General features: G+C 44.4%; 1 protein-coding gene across 1 annotated transcript in view; it reads left to right on the forward strand.

Moving 5' to 3' along the window:
- The first annotated feature begins 10,562 nt into the window (after positions 1–10,562).
- The window catches only part of LOC116940253 (scavenger receptor cysteine-rich domain-containing protein DMBT1-like), a 38,214-nt gene continuing 33,040 nt past the window's right edge, over positions 10,563–15,736 (forward strand). The window contains exons 1-4 of the mRNA XM_076065668.1: positions 10,563–10,612; positions 13,345–13,456; positions 14,135–14,185; positions 14,409–14,723. Of these exons, the coding sequence (XP_075921783.1) occupies positions 13,393–13,456; positions 14,135–14,185; positions 14,409–14,723 (430 nt within the window). The 5' untranslated portion in view covers positions 10,563–10,612; positions 13,345–13,392. The remainder of the gene's footprint in view (positions 10,613–13,344; positions 13,457–14,134; positions 14,186–14,408; positions 14,724–15,736) is intronic.

Here is a 15,736-nt window from a genome sequence, read left to right on the forward strand (position 1 = left end):
CAAACGCCATGCGCCATATAGTAGTGCAGTCGGCGTTCCTTCAACGGAGGAGGAATAGGAAAACTACGCGAACTCTATTCTGAAGTCCTCTCGTGGCCAGCTGGCCTTGAAATTTGCTCTTGAACTTTTTTTTTTACCAGTTACGGCCCACTGAGATATATCTCTTTTTTCAGAAGCGCCGCAAATGAGAGCTCAACGTAGTGGCTTATCATGTGGAAACTTAAAGCAGTCATATACTCTAAACACGTGTGTCTAAATGTGGAGGGAAAAACCAGAGGGCCCTGGAGAAAAATCCACGCGACCACGGGGAGAACTAGAAAACTCCAGGCGTCAGTCGGGATTGAATCTACGACCTCCTGTATACCAGGCGAGACAGTTAACATCTCGCCACCGTGGCGCTCCAGCTGAACATATTGCCATACACAAGAATAGAACAGAAGTGTATTCTTGCAATAGTGGTCGGATAATAATGTTTACCAATAAACCAAATACAAAGCTTGCACTGTTAAATAGAATCCTTCATGATTTGTCATGTACTTATGTCGACCAATACATCAATGTTGTACAGCTTGTAGGTGGCTTGCCTGATATAGAATCTTCCAGTTTCAGGATACTGTTTACTACTAGACTTACATGTTTAAATGTAATTGAATCAAGTAAGAAATTAGACACTACCTTATTTCTCAACTTAGGAAACTTAATCTACTGGGAGATGTACTTGAAACAACATGGGTATTGCTATGAAATTGAAAGCTATTTAAATGAAAATATAAAACTATGCCTTAATAATAACATTATTCTTGGTTCTTTCGGTAAAGTCACGTAGAAGGGAAACAATAAAATAATAAAAATATAAAACAATAAAATTCTCACGACGTCATGATAATTTTATTGTTTTATATTTTGAATACCTGCAGTCACGAAAGCTTTACATAAAAAAATAACATTATCAACATTGTAGTAATTAGCAGCCCCTGATCAATCCACTGCTCAATAAAGGCCTCCCCATGCTGTGAAATGTCTGTATAGGTAATACAGTAGGTAGGCTGAATAGTAATGTTTTTAGTACTTATGGCTAATGTCACCTCAATTTACGCTCAGCAAGTGTGTTCAGAAAATGCTGTAAGATATCTTTACATATTATAATTAATATTTTCAGTCCTGTATATCCACAGCTGGATGACAGCCTCCCATCCATATCCATCATGAGGGTTGTTTACAGGTTGGTGAAAGGAAGGGGAGGCCCAAGATCTGTTCAGATATCACTTTCCGCTTATGTTAACAATGGCTGGGAATTTTACTTATGTCCCAGTGTTCATAGCGTATGGAAATTACTGCACCGCCTCCCCCACCCCAAATTTCTTTAGGTAACCAGAAACCTAAAGGGTCAATTTGCATGGCCAGTCAACTCTTTTCAAAGTATACAAAACTAAACACAACAATACTGGTTGTGAAAGGTTCTGTTCGCAAAGGAAGTTAATGCTTTCGTAATTCTAGAAGGTGTTTTATTTAATTGCAGGTTTTGTTTGCACAATACAGTTTTTTACTTCCTAAAGCATAGTGTTCCACTGAATGCTGAATATTACTAGGCAACACATTTCCAATGAGAAATATAAAGTGTTAAAATGTAAATGTGTTTTATACATGATTGATACACTGTTTATATGAAGGAAGTAAAACACAAATTAGAAAGTAATTTAAATGAGGAAACATGCTTTGGACATGGCCAACATTATTCATTGTGACAGTGTTTTCAGAAAAATCCGTTGGAGAAATATAGGTATACAGAAAAATAGAAAAAAATGCTACAGAGTGGAACTCGAGCTAAGTAAAAGCAAAACGAAAGCCATGTGCAACACGTTTGCTAAACAACTGAAGATATTTGTCAGAAGCACAAATGGAAACTATTCAGAGTATGTATATTGAAGGCAGACCACAATCAACATGATACAATGAAGAGATGGAAAATTTTACTTGATAGTCAAAAGCAATTTCGCAATGTGCCTAATGAAGAATTTGTTTAATCAGTATATATCATCTGCTATGACATATGGATCACAAACTTGAACATTGAAAGGGAAAACTTTACAAAATCTGAAACATGTGCCAAGTAGAGTGGAGAGATGCAATTTAGTTATTGTACTGAGAGACATAGTAATACATGGTTAGTAATACCTTAGATACACTACATCGTATTCACTTAATGCAGGTAAGTCAGCTTTGGAAGGACACATCGCTAAAAGGGATTATGGCTGAGGTGAATCACACCCAAGACAACATTCAACGCGGAGATGGAGTCATTAAATTCGCTTGCATTGCAGGTGCTAGATGGATTGTTGCATCAAAAAACTATGAGAGATGGTTATGGTTTTGAAAGGTCTTCGTAGAACAGTTGATAGACCGTGGCTGGTGGTGAGTATGCTTGAATATTAAAAGAGGGTCAGAATCCACAAAAAGGAAATTATATAAATAGAGTCAATGTGTAGTGTCTTCAAAAATTACTCACACCGACACGTAACAATATTCTTGGTTCTTTCGGTAAAGTCACGTAGAAGGGAAATAATAAAATAATAAAAATATAAAACAATCAAATTCTCACGACGTTTCAACTGCAACACAAGCAATCATCATCAGGTGTGAAAACCACAGCAACAAGTCACCTGCTTACACTTTAGTCACCTATTCTTGCACCAGTTGTAGGCACTCCTGCAAATAATGGTCACTTGTGTTTAACTTCTCCCTACTCTTATCTATCTTTCGCCTCCCTTATCCTGCGCTCAGCAGCTCTGCACTCGGAAACTTCGCACACAGTGTCACCGCACACAGCATCTCTACCCTCAGTGTCTCCGCACACAGCGACCTCGCACACAGCAACTCCACACACAGCGTCTTCACACACAGCGTCTTCACACTCAGCGACTCCACACTCAGCGTCTCCACACACAGCGTCTTCACACACAGCGTCTTCACACACAGCGTCTTCGCACACAGCGTCTTCACACACAGCGTCTCCACACACAGCGTCTTCGCACACAGCGTCTTCACACACAGCGTCTCTGCACACAGCGTCTTCACACACAGCGTCTTCGCACACAGCGTCTCTGCACACAGCGTCTTCACACACAGCGTCTCCACACACAGCGTCTTCACACACAGCGTCTTCACACAGCGTCTACACACACAGCGTCTTCACACACAGCGTCTTCGCACACAGCGTCTCTGCACACAGCGTCTTCACACACAGCGTCTTCGCACACAGCGTCTCTGCACACAGCGTCTTCACACACAGCGTCTCCACACACAGCGTCTTCACACACAGCGTCTCCACACACAACGTCTTCACACACAGCGTCTTCACACACAGCGTCTTCGCACACAGCGTCTTCGCACACAGCGTCTTCACGCTCAGCGTCTTCACACACAGCGTCTTCACACACAGCGTCTTCACACACAGCGTCTTCACACTCAGCGTCTTCACACACAGCGTCTTCACACACAGCGTCTCCACACACAGCGTCTTCACACACAGTGTCTTCACACTCAGCGTCTTCACACACAGCGTCACCACACACAGCGTCTACACACACAGCGTCTACACACACAGCGTCTACACACACAGCGTCTTCACACTCAGCGTCTTCACACACAGCGTCTTCACACACAGCGTCTTCACACTCAGCGTCTTCACACACAGCGTCTTCACACACAGCGTCTTCACACACAGTGTCTTCACACAGCGTCTTCGCACACAGCGTCTTCACACACAGCGTCTTCACACACAGTGTCTTCGCACACAGCGTCTTCACACACAGCGTCTTCACACTCAGCGTCTTCACACTCAGCGTCTTCACACACAGCGTCTTCACACACAGCGTCTCCACACACAGTGTCTTCACACACAGTGTCTTCACACTCAGCGTCTTCACACACAGCGTCACCACACACAGCGTCTACACACACAGCGTCTACACACACAGCGTCTTCACACTCAGCGTCTTCACACACAGCGTCTTCACACACAGCGTCTTCACACTCAGCGTCTTCACACACAGCGTCTTCACACACAGCGTCTTCACACACAGTGTCTTCACACAGCGTCTTCGCACACAGCGTCTTCACACACAGCGTCTTCACACACAGTGTCTTCGCACACAGCGTCTTCACACACAGCGTCTTCACACACAGTGTCTTCACACAGCGTCTTCGCACACAGCGTCTTCACACACAGCGTCTTCACACACAGTGTCTTCACACAGCGTCTTCGCACACAGCGTCTTCACACTCAGCGTCTTCACACACAGCGTCTACACACACAGCGTCTTCACACACAGCGTCTTCACACACAGTGTCTTCACACAGCGTCTTCGCACACAGCGTCTTCACACACAGCGTCTTCACACACAGTGTCTTCACACAGCGTCTTCGCACACAGCGTCTTCACACTCAGCGTCTTCACACACAGCGTCTACACACACAGCGTCTTCACACACAGCGTCTTCACACAGTGTCTACACACACAGCGTCTTCACACACAGCGTCTTCACACACAGCGTCTTCACACACAGTGTCTTCACACAGCGTCTTCACACACAGAGTCTTCACACACAGAGTCTTCACACAGCGTCTTCACACACAGCGTCTTCACACTCAGCGTCTTCACACACAGCGTCTTCACACAGCGTCTTCACACACAGCGTCTCCACACACAGCGTCTTCACACACAGCGTCTTCACACACAGCGTCTTCACACTCAGCGTCTTCACACACAGCGTCTTCACACACAGCGTCTTCACACAGCGTCTTCACACAGCGTCTTCACACACAGCGTCTTCACACACAGCGTCTTCACACACAGCGTCTTCACACACAGCGTCTTCACACACAGCATCTTCACACACAGCGTCTTCACACTCAGCGTCTTCACACACAGCGTCTTCACACACAGCGTCTTCACACACAGCGTCTTCACACAGCGTCTTCGCACACAGCGTCTTCACACACAGCGTCTTCACACTCAGCGTCTACACACACAGCGTCTTCACACAGCGTCTTCACACACAGCGTCTTCACACACAGCGTCTTCACACTCAGCGTCTTCACACAGCGTCTTCACACACAGCGTCTTCACACAGCGTCTTCACACAGCGTCTTCACACACAGAGTCTTCACACACAGCGTCTTCACACAGCGTCTACACACACAGAGTCTTCACACACAGCGTCTTCACACACAGCGTCTTCATACTCAGTGTCTTCACACACAGCGTCTTCATACACAGCGTCTTCACACACAGTGTCTTCACACTCAGCGTCTTCACACACAGCGTCACCACACACAGCGTCTACACACACAGCGTCTACACACACAGCGTCTACACACACAGCGTCTTCACACTCAGCGTCTTCACACACAGCGTCTTCACACACAGCGTCTTCACACTCAGCGTCTTCACACACAGCGTCTTCACACACAGCGTCTTCACACACAGTGTCTTCACACAGCGTCTTCGCACACAGCGTCTTCACACACAGCGTCTTCACACACAGTGTCTTCGCACACAGCGTCTTCACACACAGCGTCTTCACACTCAGCGTCTTCACACTCAGCGTCTTCACACACAGCGTCTTCACACACAGCGTCTCCACACACAGTGTCTTCACACACAGCGTCTTCACACTCAGCGTCTTCACACACAGCGTCACCACACACAGCGTCTACACACACAGCGTCTACACACACAGCGTCTACACACACAGCGTCTTCACACTCAGCGTCTTCACACACAGCGTCTTCACACACAGCGTCTTCACACTCAGCGTCTTCACACACAGCGTCTTCACACACAGCGTCTTCACACACAGTGTCTTCACACAGCGTCTTCGCACACAGCGTCTTCACACACAGCGTCTTCACACACAGTGTCTTCGCACACAGCGTCTTCACACACAGCGTCTTCACACACAGTGTCTTCACACAGCGTCTTCGCACACAGCGTCTTCACACACAGCGTCTTCACACACAGTGTCTTCACACAGCGTCTTCGCACACAGCGTCTTCACACTCAGCGTCTTCACACACAGCGTCTACACACACAGCGTCTTCACACACAGCGTCTTCACACACAGTGTCTTCACACAGCGTCTTCGCACACAGCGTCTTCACACACAGCGTCTCCACACACAGTGTCTTCACACAGCGTCTTCGCACACAGCGTCTTCACACTCAGCGTCTTCACACACAGCGTCTACACACACAGCGTCTTCACACACAGCGTCTTCACACAGTGTCTACACACACAGCGTCTTCACACACAGCGTCTTCACACACAGCGTCTTCACACACAGTGTCTTCACACAGCGTCTTCACACACAGAGTCTTCACACACAGAGTCTTCACACAGCGTCTTCACACACAGCGTCTTCACACTCAGCGTCTTCACACACAGCGTCTTCACACAGCGTCTTCACACACAGCGTCTCCACACACAGCGTCTTCACACACAGCGTCTTCACACACAGCGTCTTCACACTCAGCGTCTTCACACACAGCGTCTTCACACACAGCGTCTTCACACAGCGTCTTCACACAGCGTCTTCACACACAGCGTCTTCACACACAGCGTCTTCACACACAGCGTCTTCACACACAGCGTCTTCACACACAGCATCTTCACACACAGCGTCTTCACACTCAGCGTCTTCACACACAGCGTCTTCACACACAGCGTCTTCACACAGCGTCTTCGCACACAGCGTCTTCACACACAGCGTCTTCACACTCAGCGTCTACACACACAGCGTCTTCACACAGCGTCTTCACACACAGCGTCTTCACACACAGCGTCTTCACACTCAGCGTCTTCACACAGCGTCTTCACACACAGCGTCTTCACACAGCGTCTTCACACAGCGTCTTCACACACAGAGTCTTCACACACAGCGTCTTCACACAGCGTCTACACACACAGAGTCTTCACACACAGCGTCTTCACACACAGCGTCTTCACACACAGTGTCTTCACACAGCGTCTTCACACACAGAGTCTTCACACACAGAGTCTTCACACAGCGTCTTCACACACAGCGTCTTCACACTCAGCGTCTTCACACACAGCGTCTTCACACAGCGTCTTCACACACAGCGTCTCCACACACAGCGTCTTCACACACAGCGTCTTCACACACAGCGTCTTCACACTCAGCGTCTTCACACACAGCGTCTTCACACACAGCGTCTTCACACAGCGTCTTCACACAGCGTCTTCACACACAGCGTCTTCACACACAGCGTCTTCACACACAGCGTCTTCACACACAGCGTCTTCACACACAGCATCTTCACACACAGCGTCTTCACACTCAGCGTCTTCACACACAGCGTCTTCACACACAGCGTCTTCACACACAGCGTCTTCACACAGCGTCTTCGCACACAGCGTCTTCACACACAGCGTCTTCACACACAGCGTCTTCACACTCAGCGTCTTCACACAGCGTCTTCACACACAGCGTCTTCACACAGCGTCTTCACACAGCGTCTTCACACACAGAGTCTTCACACACAGCGTCTTCACACAGCGTCTACACACACAGAGTCTTCACACACAGCGTCTTCACACACAGCGTCTTCATACTCAGTGTCTTCACACACAGCGTCTTCATACACAGCGTCTTCACACTCAGAGTCTTCACACACAGCGTCTTCACACACAGCGTCTTCATACTCAGTGTCTTCACACACAGCGTCTCCACACACAGCATCTTCACACACAGCGTCTTCACACACAGCGTCTCTGCACACAGCGTCTTCACACTCAGCGTCTTCGCACACAACGTCTCCGCACACAACGTCTTCGCACACAGCGTCTCCACACACAGCGTCTTCACACACAGCGTCTTCATACTCAGTGTCTTCACACACAGCGTCTTCACACACAGCGTCTTCATACTCAGTGTCTTCACACTCAGCGTCTTCACACACAGCGTCTTCATACTCAGCGTCTTCACACACAACGTCTTCACACTCAGCGTCTCCAGACACAGCGTCTCTGCACACAGCAACTCTACACCTCCACCGCTGCCTTCACCTATGCTCCCTCAGACCCGCTCACCCGTCTGTCCCGGACGGGGGATCAGCCAACACCCGCCCGGCAATGACGTGAGGGTTGAGGTCCCGTTGACGGTTGGAGCGGCAGCGGCGAGATGCCTTCACACTTGATCCCCGGCAACAACTCCCCGCTCAGCTCACGCACACGCCCTTATATTCCTCTGCTAATTATCCGAGACCTCTCGTGCGTCTCTTTAAGCTCTCGCCAGGCTTGTGCCTGTCGGCCCATCAATCAACTCTTACCTCCTGTCTCCCTGGCAACACCTCCGGTCTCAGCGTGGAGAACCAGTCGACTCCGTTTGCACCTGCTTCGCCCCTTACAACTGGCGGTTTGTTCGTGCAAACCTCACGCGCGCCTGCTTGCCCTCAGTTGCCCTCGGTTAACTGTGCACCGCGTATTTCAGTACAAATGTAATGTTGCCTTGAGTGATTAAGGACTTTACCAAAGCTAATAAAGCCTGGCAGGAGAAGTGAAAATGCTATGCGATATCACTATTGTTTAATTGGTGGTGTATTAGTTTCATTGCATCAGAATTTAATTGTTAGGACTTTAATTATTACTTCTATTTCAGTTGATACCCACTTTTGTTGACACATACAAAGTACCTGTATGGCTTTCATGTTTGTAGTCTTTTGCTCATTCATATCTCATAATAAAAGGTAAATTGTTCATATATAACTAAGTACAGCAAAACCTTGGATTGCGAGTAACTTGGTCTGCGAGTGTTTTGCAAGATAAGCAAAATTTTTAAATAAATAATAATTTGATAAACGAGCGAGGTCTTGCAATACGAGTAGTATGTATACGCTTTGTACTGTCGAGCATCACGTGATCACAACTGATATACGAGTGCTTTGATATACGAGTGCTTTGGATTACAAACACGTTTCCGGAACGAATTATGCTCGCAATCCAAGGTTTTACTGTACATGTTTTTGTAGGTTCTTTGGTAATTATTGTTATATAATTTGGATGCTGCCATGGTGTGATGGATAGCACGCTTGATTTGCAATCCAGAGAAGACTGGTTAGATTAGATATCTCAACTCAATTGCTCAAACAATCATATGCTTAAAATTCCCCCAAATCGGTCCACCCAGCAGTATGAATGGGTACACACCACAGTTAGTCAATCAGCAGGTCACGTGCGGTGGGTTTAAAGGTGTTGTGTTCCCACCTCTTGCCAGCGTCGAAGAATAGGCCAAATACCTTCTCGGGGGGCTCTCTAGAGCACCTCCTAGTGAATGTTGTGGCAGCAGTAGTAAGAACAAGCATTTGCAGAGCTGCACCTTTGTCTTTTATAGAATGACAACATGCCTTATGATTTTCTGTAAGTACAATGCTGAGTTGTTGGAAGGAGGAATGACAAACCTGTAAGATTGGCGTTACGGCTATTTTGAGAAGTCCAGAAAGCAATGTTGTCGGAGGGCTGAGATGAAAAATATCACTTCATTTGTTCTGAGCAATCAGTTTGCAGAGTGGAGAAGTGGCGCAGTAGTTCAAATACACTACACTATAGCATGGCCCCTTGAGTTCAATTCCTGGCAATGGAAAGTAATACCTGAACTAACTTGAACTGACCACCATGGTCAAGTATAACAAAATAACCCCCATGACAGACATCCTCAATCAGGAGTGAACTGACAAAGAGCTGAAAATGCAAGGTTATTTTTTTATCGCTACACATACTTGGCTCACATTGCAAGTCAATTAGTTGTCAGTTGACTTAGAAGAAGTTATGTTGGCTCTAAACAATAGTTTAGCAGGTGTCGGCAACTTGTGGCTTCGAACCCTGCACATGATGAACAATCTCATATTCTTTTCGATTTAAAGCTTTCGTGACTGCAAGGATTCATCTTCTTTGGTTCTTTGGGTAAAGTCACGTAGAATGAGAATAAAATAATAAATTGATAAAATAAAATAACAATAATATTATTGTGTTATTTTATTTATTGTGTTGTTTTATTTTATCAATTTATTATTTTATTCTCATTCTACATGACTTTACCCAAAGAACCAAAGAAGATGAATCTCATATTCGTTAAATGATGATTTGTATGTGGCTTATGAGTTTCCTCACAATATTTATCTATAAATATAAAAATAGGCAAACGTAAAAATAAGTTAAAAAAATGACTGGTTGCTTCTAGGAGACTTCTCAAAGAAATTGTCAAAGAAACTGTGATAGGCCCAAATATTCCTGGCTGCTGCCATTATGTGAAATATTATAGGAGATTAAGACTTATTTTGTTCTATAGTTGTGTGACCACACTTCCCCATTCTTGGAAATGCACTGGGCGCTATATACATCTGGAATAGAATTGGTGGAGAATGGGGCGGGGGAGCCAAGAACCGGCTTAGATCTCAATCGCCACTGATATGCAAAGTCAGGTGACGTACCTGCAGAAAGGCCTGGTTCTGTGATTCGTCTATATAAACACGGCAGGTGAGAGGCGCAGCCAGAGCATCCGACGTACCTGATGCTCTTTCGACACTGCGTCGTCAGGTGAGCGTTTCATTTGGACATAAAATAGAATAATCTTCACACAAGCTAGCTACAATCAGGCACGCAGCACTATGTGTGTATCTAACATGTAGTACGTGATTTTTACCCCTCATGGTGAGGTATAATAATTAATATTTCGATGAACATTTGTTTTTCTGAATGATTATTACATACTTATATCGCTGTTTCAATGCCATGATAGGCTTCACTGTAGGTGCTGACTATAGCTTAACATGCAGTGTTCTTTAAGCCATTCAGGAGGGAGATTTGATTGCATTTCATGAATACTTATTTTATTTTATCGGGCAATCACCTAGTTATAAAGATCGTGTATGTTATTTTATTATTATTATTTATTTTATTATTGTATACGTAGTAGTTATAACAATTCTAAGTGCTGAGTCGTTATACTATAGATAACTTAGCAATTTGCATTACTATTTAAAGTGCATATCACAAAACACATGATGTATCATGGCTTTCCATGCTGTTTTGTTGACATGTATACATTCTTACAGGCTATATAAGCATGCTGCATAGATATCGCATACAGTGTGAAACCAGGTGAAATCTCATTGAGCTTAATAAAGTACATAATAGGAGGTAAAGTAATTAATGTAACAGATGCATGCAAAAAAGTGTGTCCCAAGGATATATTTTTTGTACTCTAGATATTATTATTATGTTTGTAAGTTACAGTTGCACATCAAGCGGCTGATTTTTTTTATGGCTTTCAGTGGAAAGGCATTTCCATTAAGCACAAGATTCAATAGTTAAACAAACATACATTTTCAATGTGATAATTTGCAACACTCATCTGCTCTTTATGTGATAACATTTTTAAGCATAAAATAAGTGAAACATAAAGCTGGTGTAACAAATTTAGTATCTTCATTCCAAACTTAATTTTTGTTACAGTATTTGTGTACGAAATTAAATAATAATTTGACCATAAATGTGAAGGTAATTGTCACCTCCTTTGCATTTATATCACTTTACCTTGAGTGATTGCTCCTTTTCTCTCTCAGATATCAACTTACAATGTCCGTGGATGTAGAGACATAAAGGCCTGAATTTTTCCTTCTTAGGAACCTCTGTCTTGTAAGCCATCTGGCTACCATGAGAGATTCGTTCATGAGGCTATCCACATATACAAACACAGAGACAATTTCAACCGAGAAGATGGATTCTGGCTTAGCAATCTTTGGAAGGATTTGATAAACCATTTCGGATCTTAATTGATTGATCACGCTTACGGTGGCTTTCAGACCGCATCCATTATTTTCGTCTCCCCCCTCCTCTTTTCCGAACATAGATGGGCTCGTCCATCTGAATAACTGACAAATCGCTCTCCGTGGTGCTAACGTTAAAAAAACCGCCACTTTTTTCAAATTTTCTTGCTGTGGTTTTCACACCTGATGATGATTGCTTGTGTTGCAGTCGAAACGTCGTGAGAATTGTATTGTTTTATATTTTTATTATTTTGTTTCCCTTCTACGTGACTTTACCGAAAGAACCAAGAATATGAATCCCTGCAGTCACGAAAGCTTAAAATCAAAATGTACATTACCTTGTTAAATGTCTTTACATTAACAGGTTAAATGTCTCACTAACATAGCTGCTGCTCCCTTTTCCTCGATGCGACGGTGGCGCGCGTTGTTTAATAGGCTGAATGTCTCTCTCATTAACACAGCCGCTGCAGTGGGAGCCGTCTCACATTGACATGTTAATCTCTCATCTCGAGCAATGCAATGGCTTCTTCAGCACCGTAGCCGTGGGATGACATTAACAGATTGACATGCTAATCTCTAGCAACACAATGGCCGAGGTATACCTAGCGCTGCGATCTTACATTTACTTGCAAATTCCATCTCTAGCCCCGCCCACTTACCCTTGGGTTGTACCCACCTCAAACCGTTATAACCTTTGTCTGCAGTAGCTCTCTCGCGATATTTCTTCCTGCCTCAGCAGTCCGCCTGCTGTGTTTTTTCACCTGAACACGATTGCTCGTGTTGCGATCAAAACATCGTGGATTTTCTAATTATTTTATTATTTTTCTATCTACGTAACTTTACCGAAAGACCCCTGCAGTCACGAAAGCTTTAAGTCACTATTCCAAATTAAAATTAAAGCATTTCATAAATTCAATCATCGATGTTCATTGTACATACAAATTAAGCGAGGATGGTGAATAGGATATATTTATGCTTTTCAATGCAGTTTAAGTAATCTACCTGACTAAAGCTCGAACCACGAACAAATAATTTGGCATCACTATTGAATAATTTATAGAGTTTGATGTTCTGAGATGTCGATATCCAAAAAGTGTGCATTTTTCAATAATCGTATATCTTGCCATTAAATCAACACTAGATTGCTCAAGTGGTTTCCAGTTTCCTGGCTTCATGACAACCAAACATGGCAGTTTGAATCCCATGCACATTGGCTCGATTGAATGCTATTCTTTCGTCCAATGTGGATTTTTTACGTACTTCTCTCAGTAACTAAAATAACAATTGTGCTTTTCTATCTACATGATGAACAAATTAATATCAGTGACTGATATCTGATTCGGTTCTGGGCTTACCTCGATTGACTCAGCCTCAAATGAGAACATGGTGGGGTGTATAAAGATCAGAACTGGGGATAAAAAACAGTGGCGCTGACCATCAACCCTCTATTGTGCTGTGTCAGCATTCATAGGTGCTCTCTAACAGTGCTTGCCCCAACAGTGGGGGTCTTTATCTTTGTTTAATCCAAGGTGCGAGTAAAACCAGGGCATGATGTTGTCTGGTGTCATTTTGCTCCTCGTCCTCACGATCCAGGCTGTGGCAGCTCAGCAAGGTATGATGATACAATCCCACCACTCTGTCAGAATGTGCAATTCACGCTCTATACAGCACTCATAAGGACGTTCGATTTCACGGGACAAGTTATCACAAATCAATGCCTTAATGACACAAATATAGAAATCATAAAACCCTTTACAAGAAATCCAAGACATTTATAATTAACAGTAAAGCAATATAACCTTTTACCCTTAGATCCATGCTAGGATCAGATATTGACATGCACTTGGACAACAGAATGAAAACGTATTTCTTTAGAACAGATGTTTGTGTTTAGTTTGTTTTACTTCCCCCGCGCCTCCGATTAGCACGGTTGGCAACATACCGTGCGAAAAGAAGTTCAACATACATGCATACAAGATGCTTGTTATTTGCAGGGATATGCATGTAATGTAAATCTATGCATCATACATATTAACGGTTATTCAGATTTTATCAATGTACAACTCAGTTACAAATGTAAGGGTGTCCAGACGAGTCATCCTTGGCTCCATGCAGCACAAGCATACTCTTGTATATTTTAATAAAAGTTCCGAATGTTATTTTTCTAATATTAAATGGTAATGTTTTGCTATATATTATATGAATGACAAAATGTTCATTCAGTTTTTTTTTTACTTTTGTCGGTCAATTTAATACAACTTTTAAAATTAGCAATCTTAATTGGTTACAGCTCAAACAAGTACATCAACCACTACAAGGCAGCCAACAACCCAAGCCCCTGGTGAGTATAAATTTGTCAATAAATGGCGATGCAAATTCATACATTTTCAAAATCAAAAGATGGTTGTAAATGGAGGTCTATGTAATATGCATAATAAAGAACACATTTTAAAAATATTGACTTTTCAAATCATCAAAGTTAGGAAAGAATAAACATAATAATCGCACAATGGTATATAGTGAAGCTTGCCAATGTATTCAGTGTACATTTCTTTAATCCGCAGAGACATCCATTCGCCTGGTTGGAGGAGGAGGAGGCCCATGTCAAGGCAGAGTGGAGGTCCTCTATAATGGCTCCTGGGGCACGGTCTGTGATGATTACTGGAACATCAATGATGCCCAGGTTGTCTGCCGAAAGGTCGGCTGTGGAGCTGCTCTTTCTGCCCAATCATATGCCTACTTTGGTCAGGGCAATGGCACCATCTGGCTGGATGATGTGACATGCAATGGGTCGGAGTCCTCTCTAGGAAATTGTCCTCACCTGCCATGGGGGCAACACAACTGTGTTCATGCTGAAGATGCTGGTGTCATTTGCAGTGGTGGGTACATCTCAAAATATGTTTGTTTAACGCTTTAAGTGCTAAAATGCGTCAAATATATAAAGGTAATATTACAATGAGTTTATTTTATATAGTTACCAGGACCGGTTCAAATAATCGTCACCGGCGGTGGCCCTGAGCAGGAATCGAACTTGGGTCGCCGGGTTCGTAGCGCAGCGCACAAATCGCTACGCAGTCGCTGCCCTCCCCCCACACACTCAGGATAAAGACAAAGATCCCCCATGTAGCCTGTGAGACTGTCGGGGGCAAGTGCTGTTAGCGAGCACCTATTAAGGCCGGCACGGCACACGAAGGGGGTGGGTGGCCAGCACCACGCCCGGCCGCCTTTGTCTCCCCAGTGGCGATGTTTACACACCACACGAGTTACTCCTTTGAAGCTGAGTCGACCTAGGGGAGGCCCAGGACCGGTTAACATAATTGTCACCGGTGGTGGCCGTGAGAGAATCGAACTCGGGTCGCCGGGTTCGTAGCGCGGCGCGCTAACCACTACACTACAATGCGTTACGCTTCCACACACACACACACAGACACACACACAGACACATACACACAGCGCGCTAACCACTACACTACAATGCGTTACGCTTCCACACACACACACAGACACACAGACACACACAGACACACACACAGCGCGCTAACCACTACACTACAATGCGTTACGATTCCACACACAGACAGACACACACACAGACACATACACACAGCGCGCTAACCACTACACTACAATGCGTTACGCTTCCACGCGTGCGGGTCACATGACAAATTTGACGTCACAGCTCACTTGCCGTGCAAAGAATATGCATTATTGAGCTCCCCCCCCCCCAAAAAAGTGTATTTTTATAATGTTTGCATGGTGTCCAGTCTGGAAAGTACCCACATGGCAAATTTCAAGTTTGTTGCATGTCGGGAAGTACGCTAAGCCTTTTGAACTGACACACATTCACAAATTTCCCTTTTATATACATAAACTATTGGCTTTTTACAATCAC

The sequence above is a fragment of the Petromyzon marinus genome, chromosome 8 (assembly GCF_048934315.1).
Source record: "Petromyzon marinus isolate PM22_M1 ecotype Great Lakes invasive population chromosome 8, UKy_Petmar_22M1.pri1.0, whole genome shotgun sequence".
Lineage (NCBI taxonomy): Eukaryota > Metazoa > Chordata > Hyperoartia > Petromyzontiformes > Petromyzontidae > Petromyzon > Petromyzon marinus.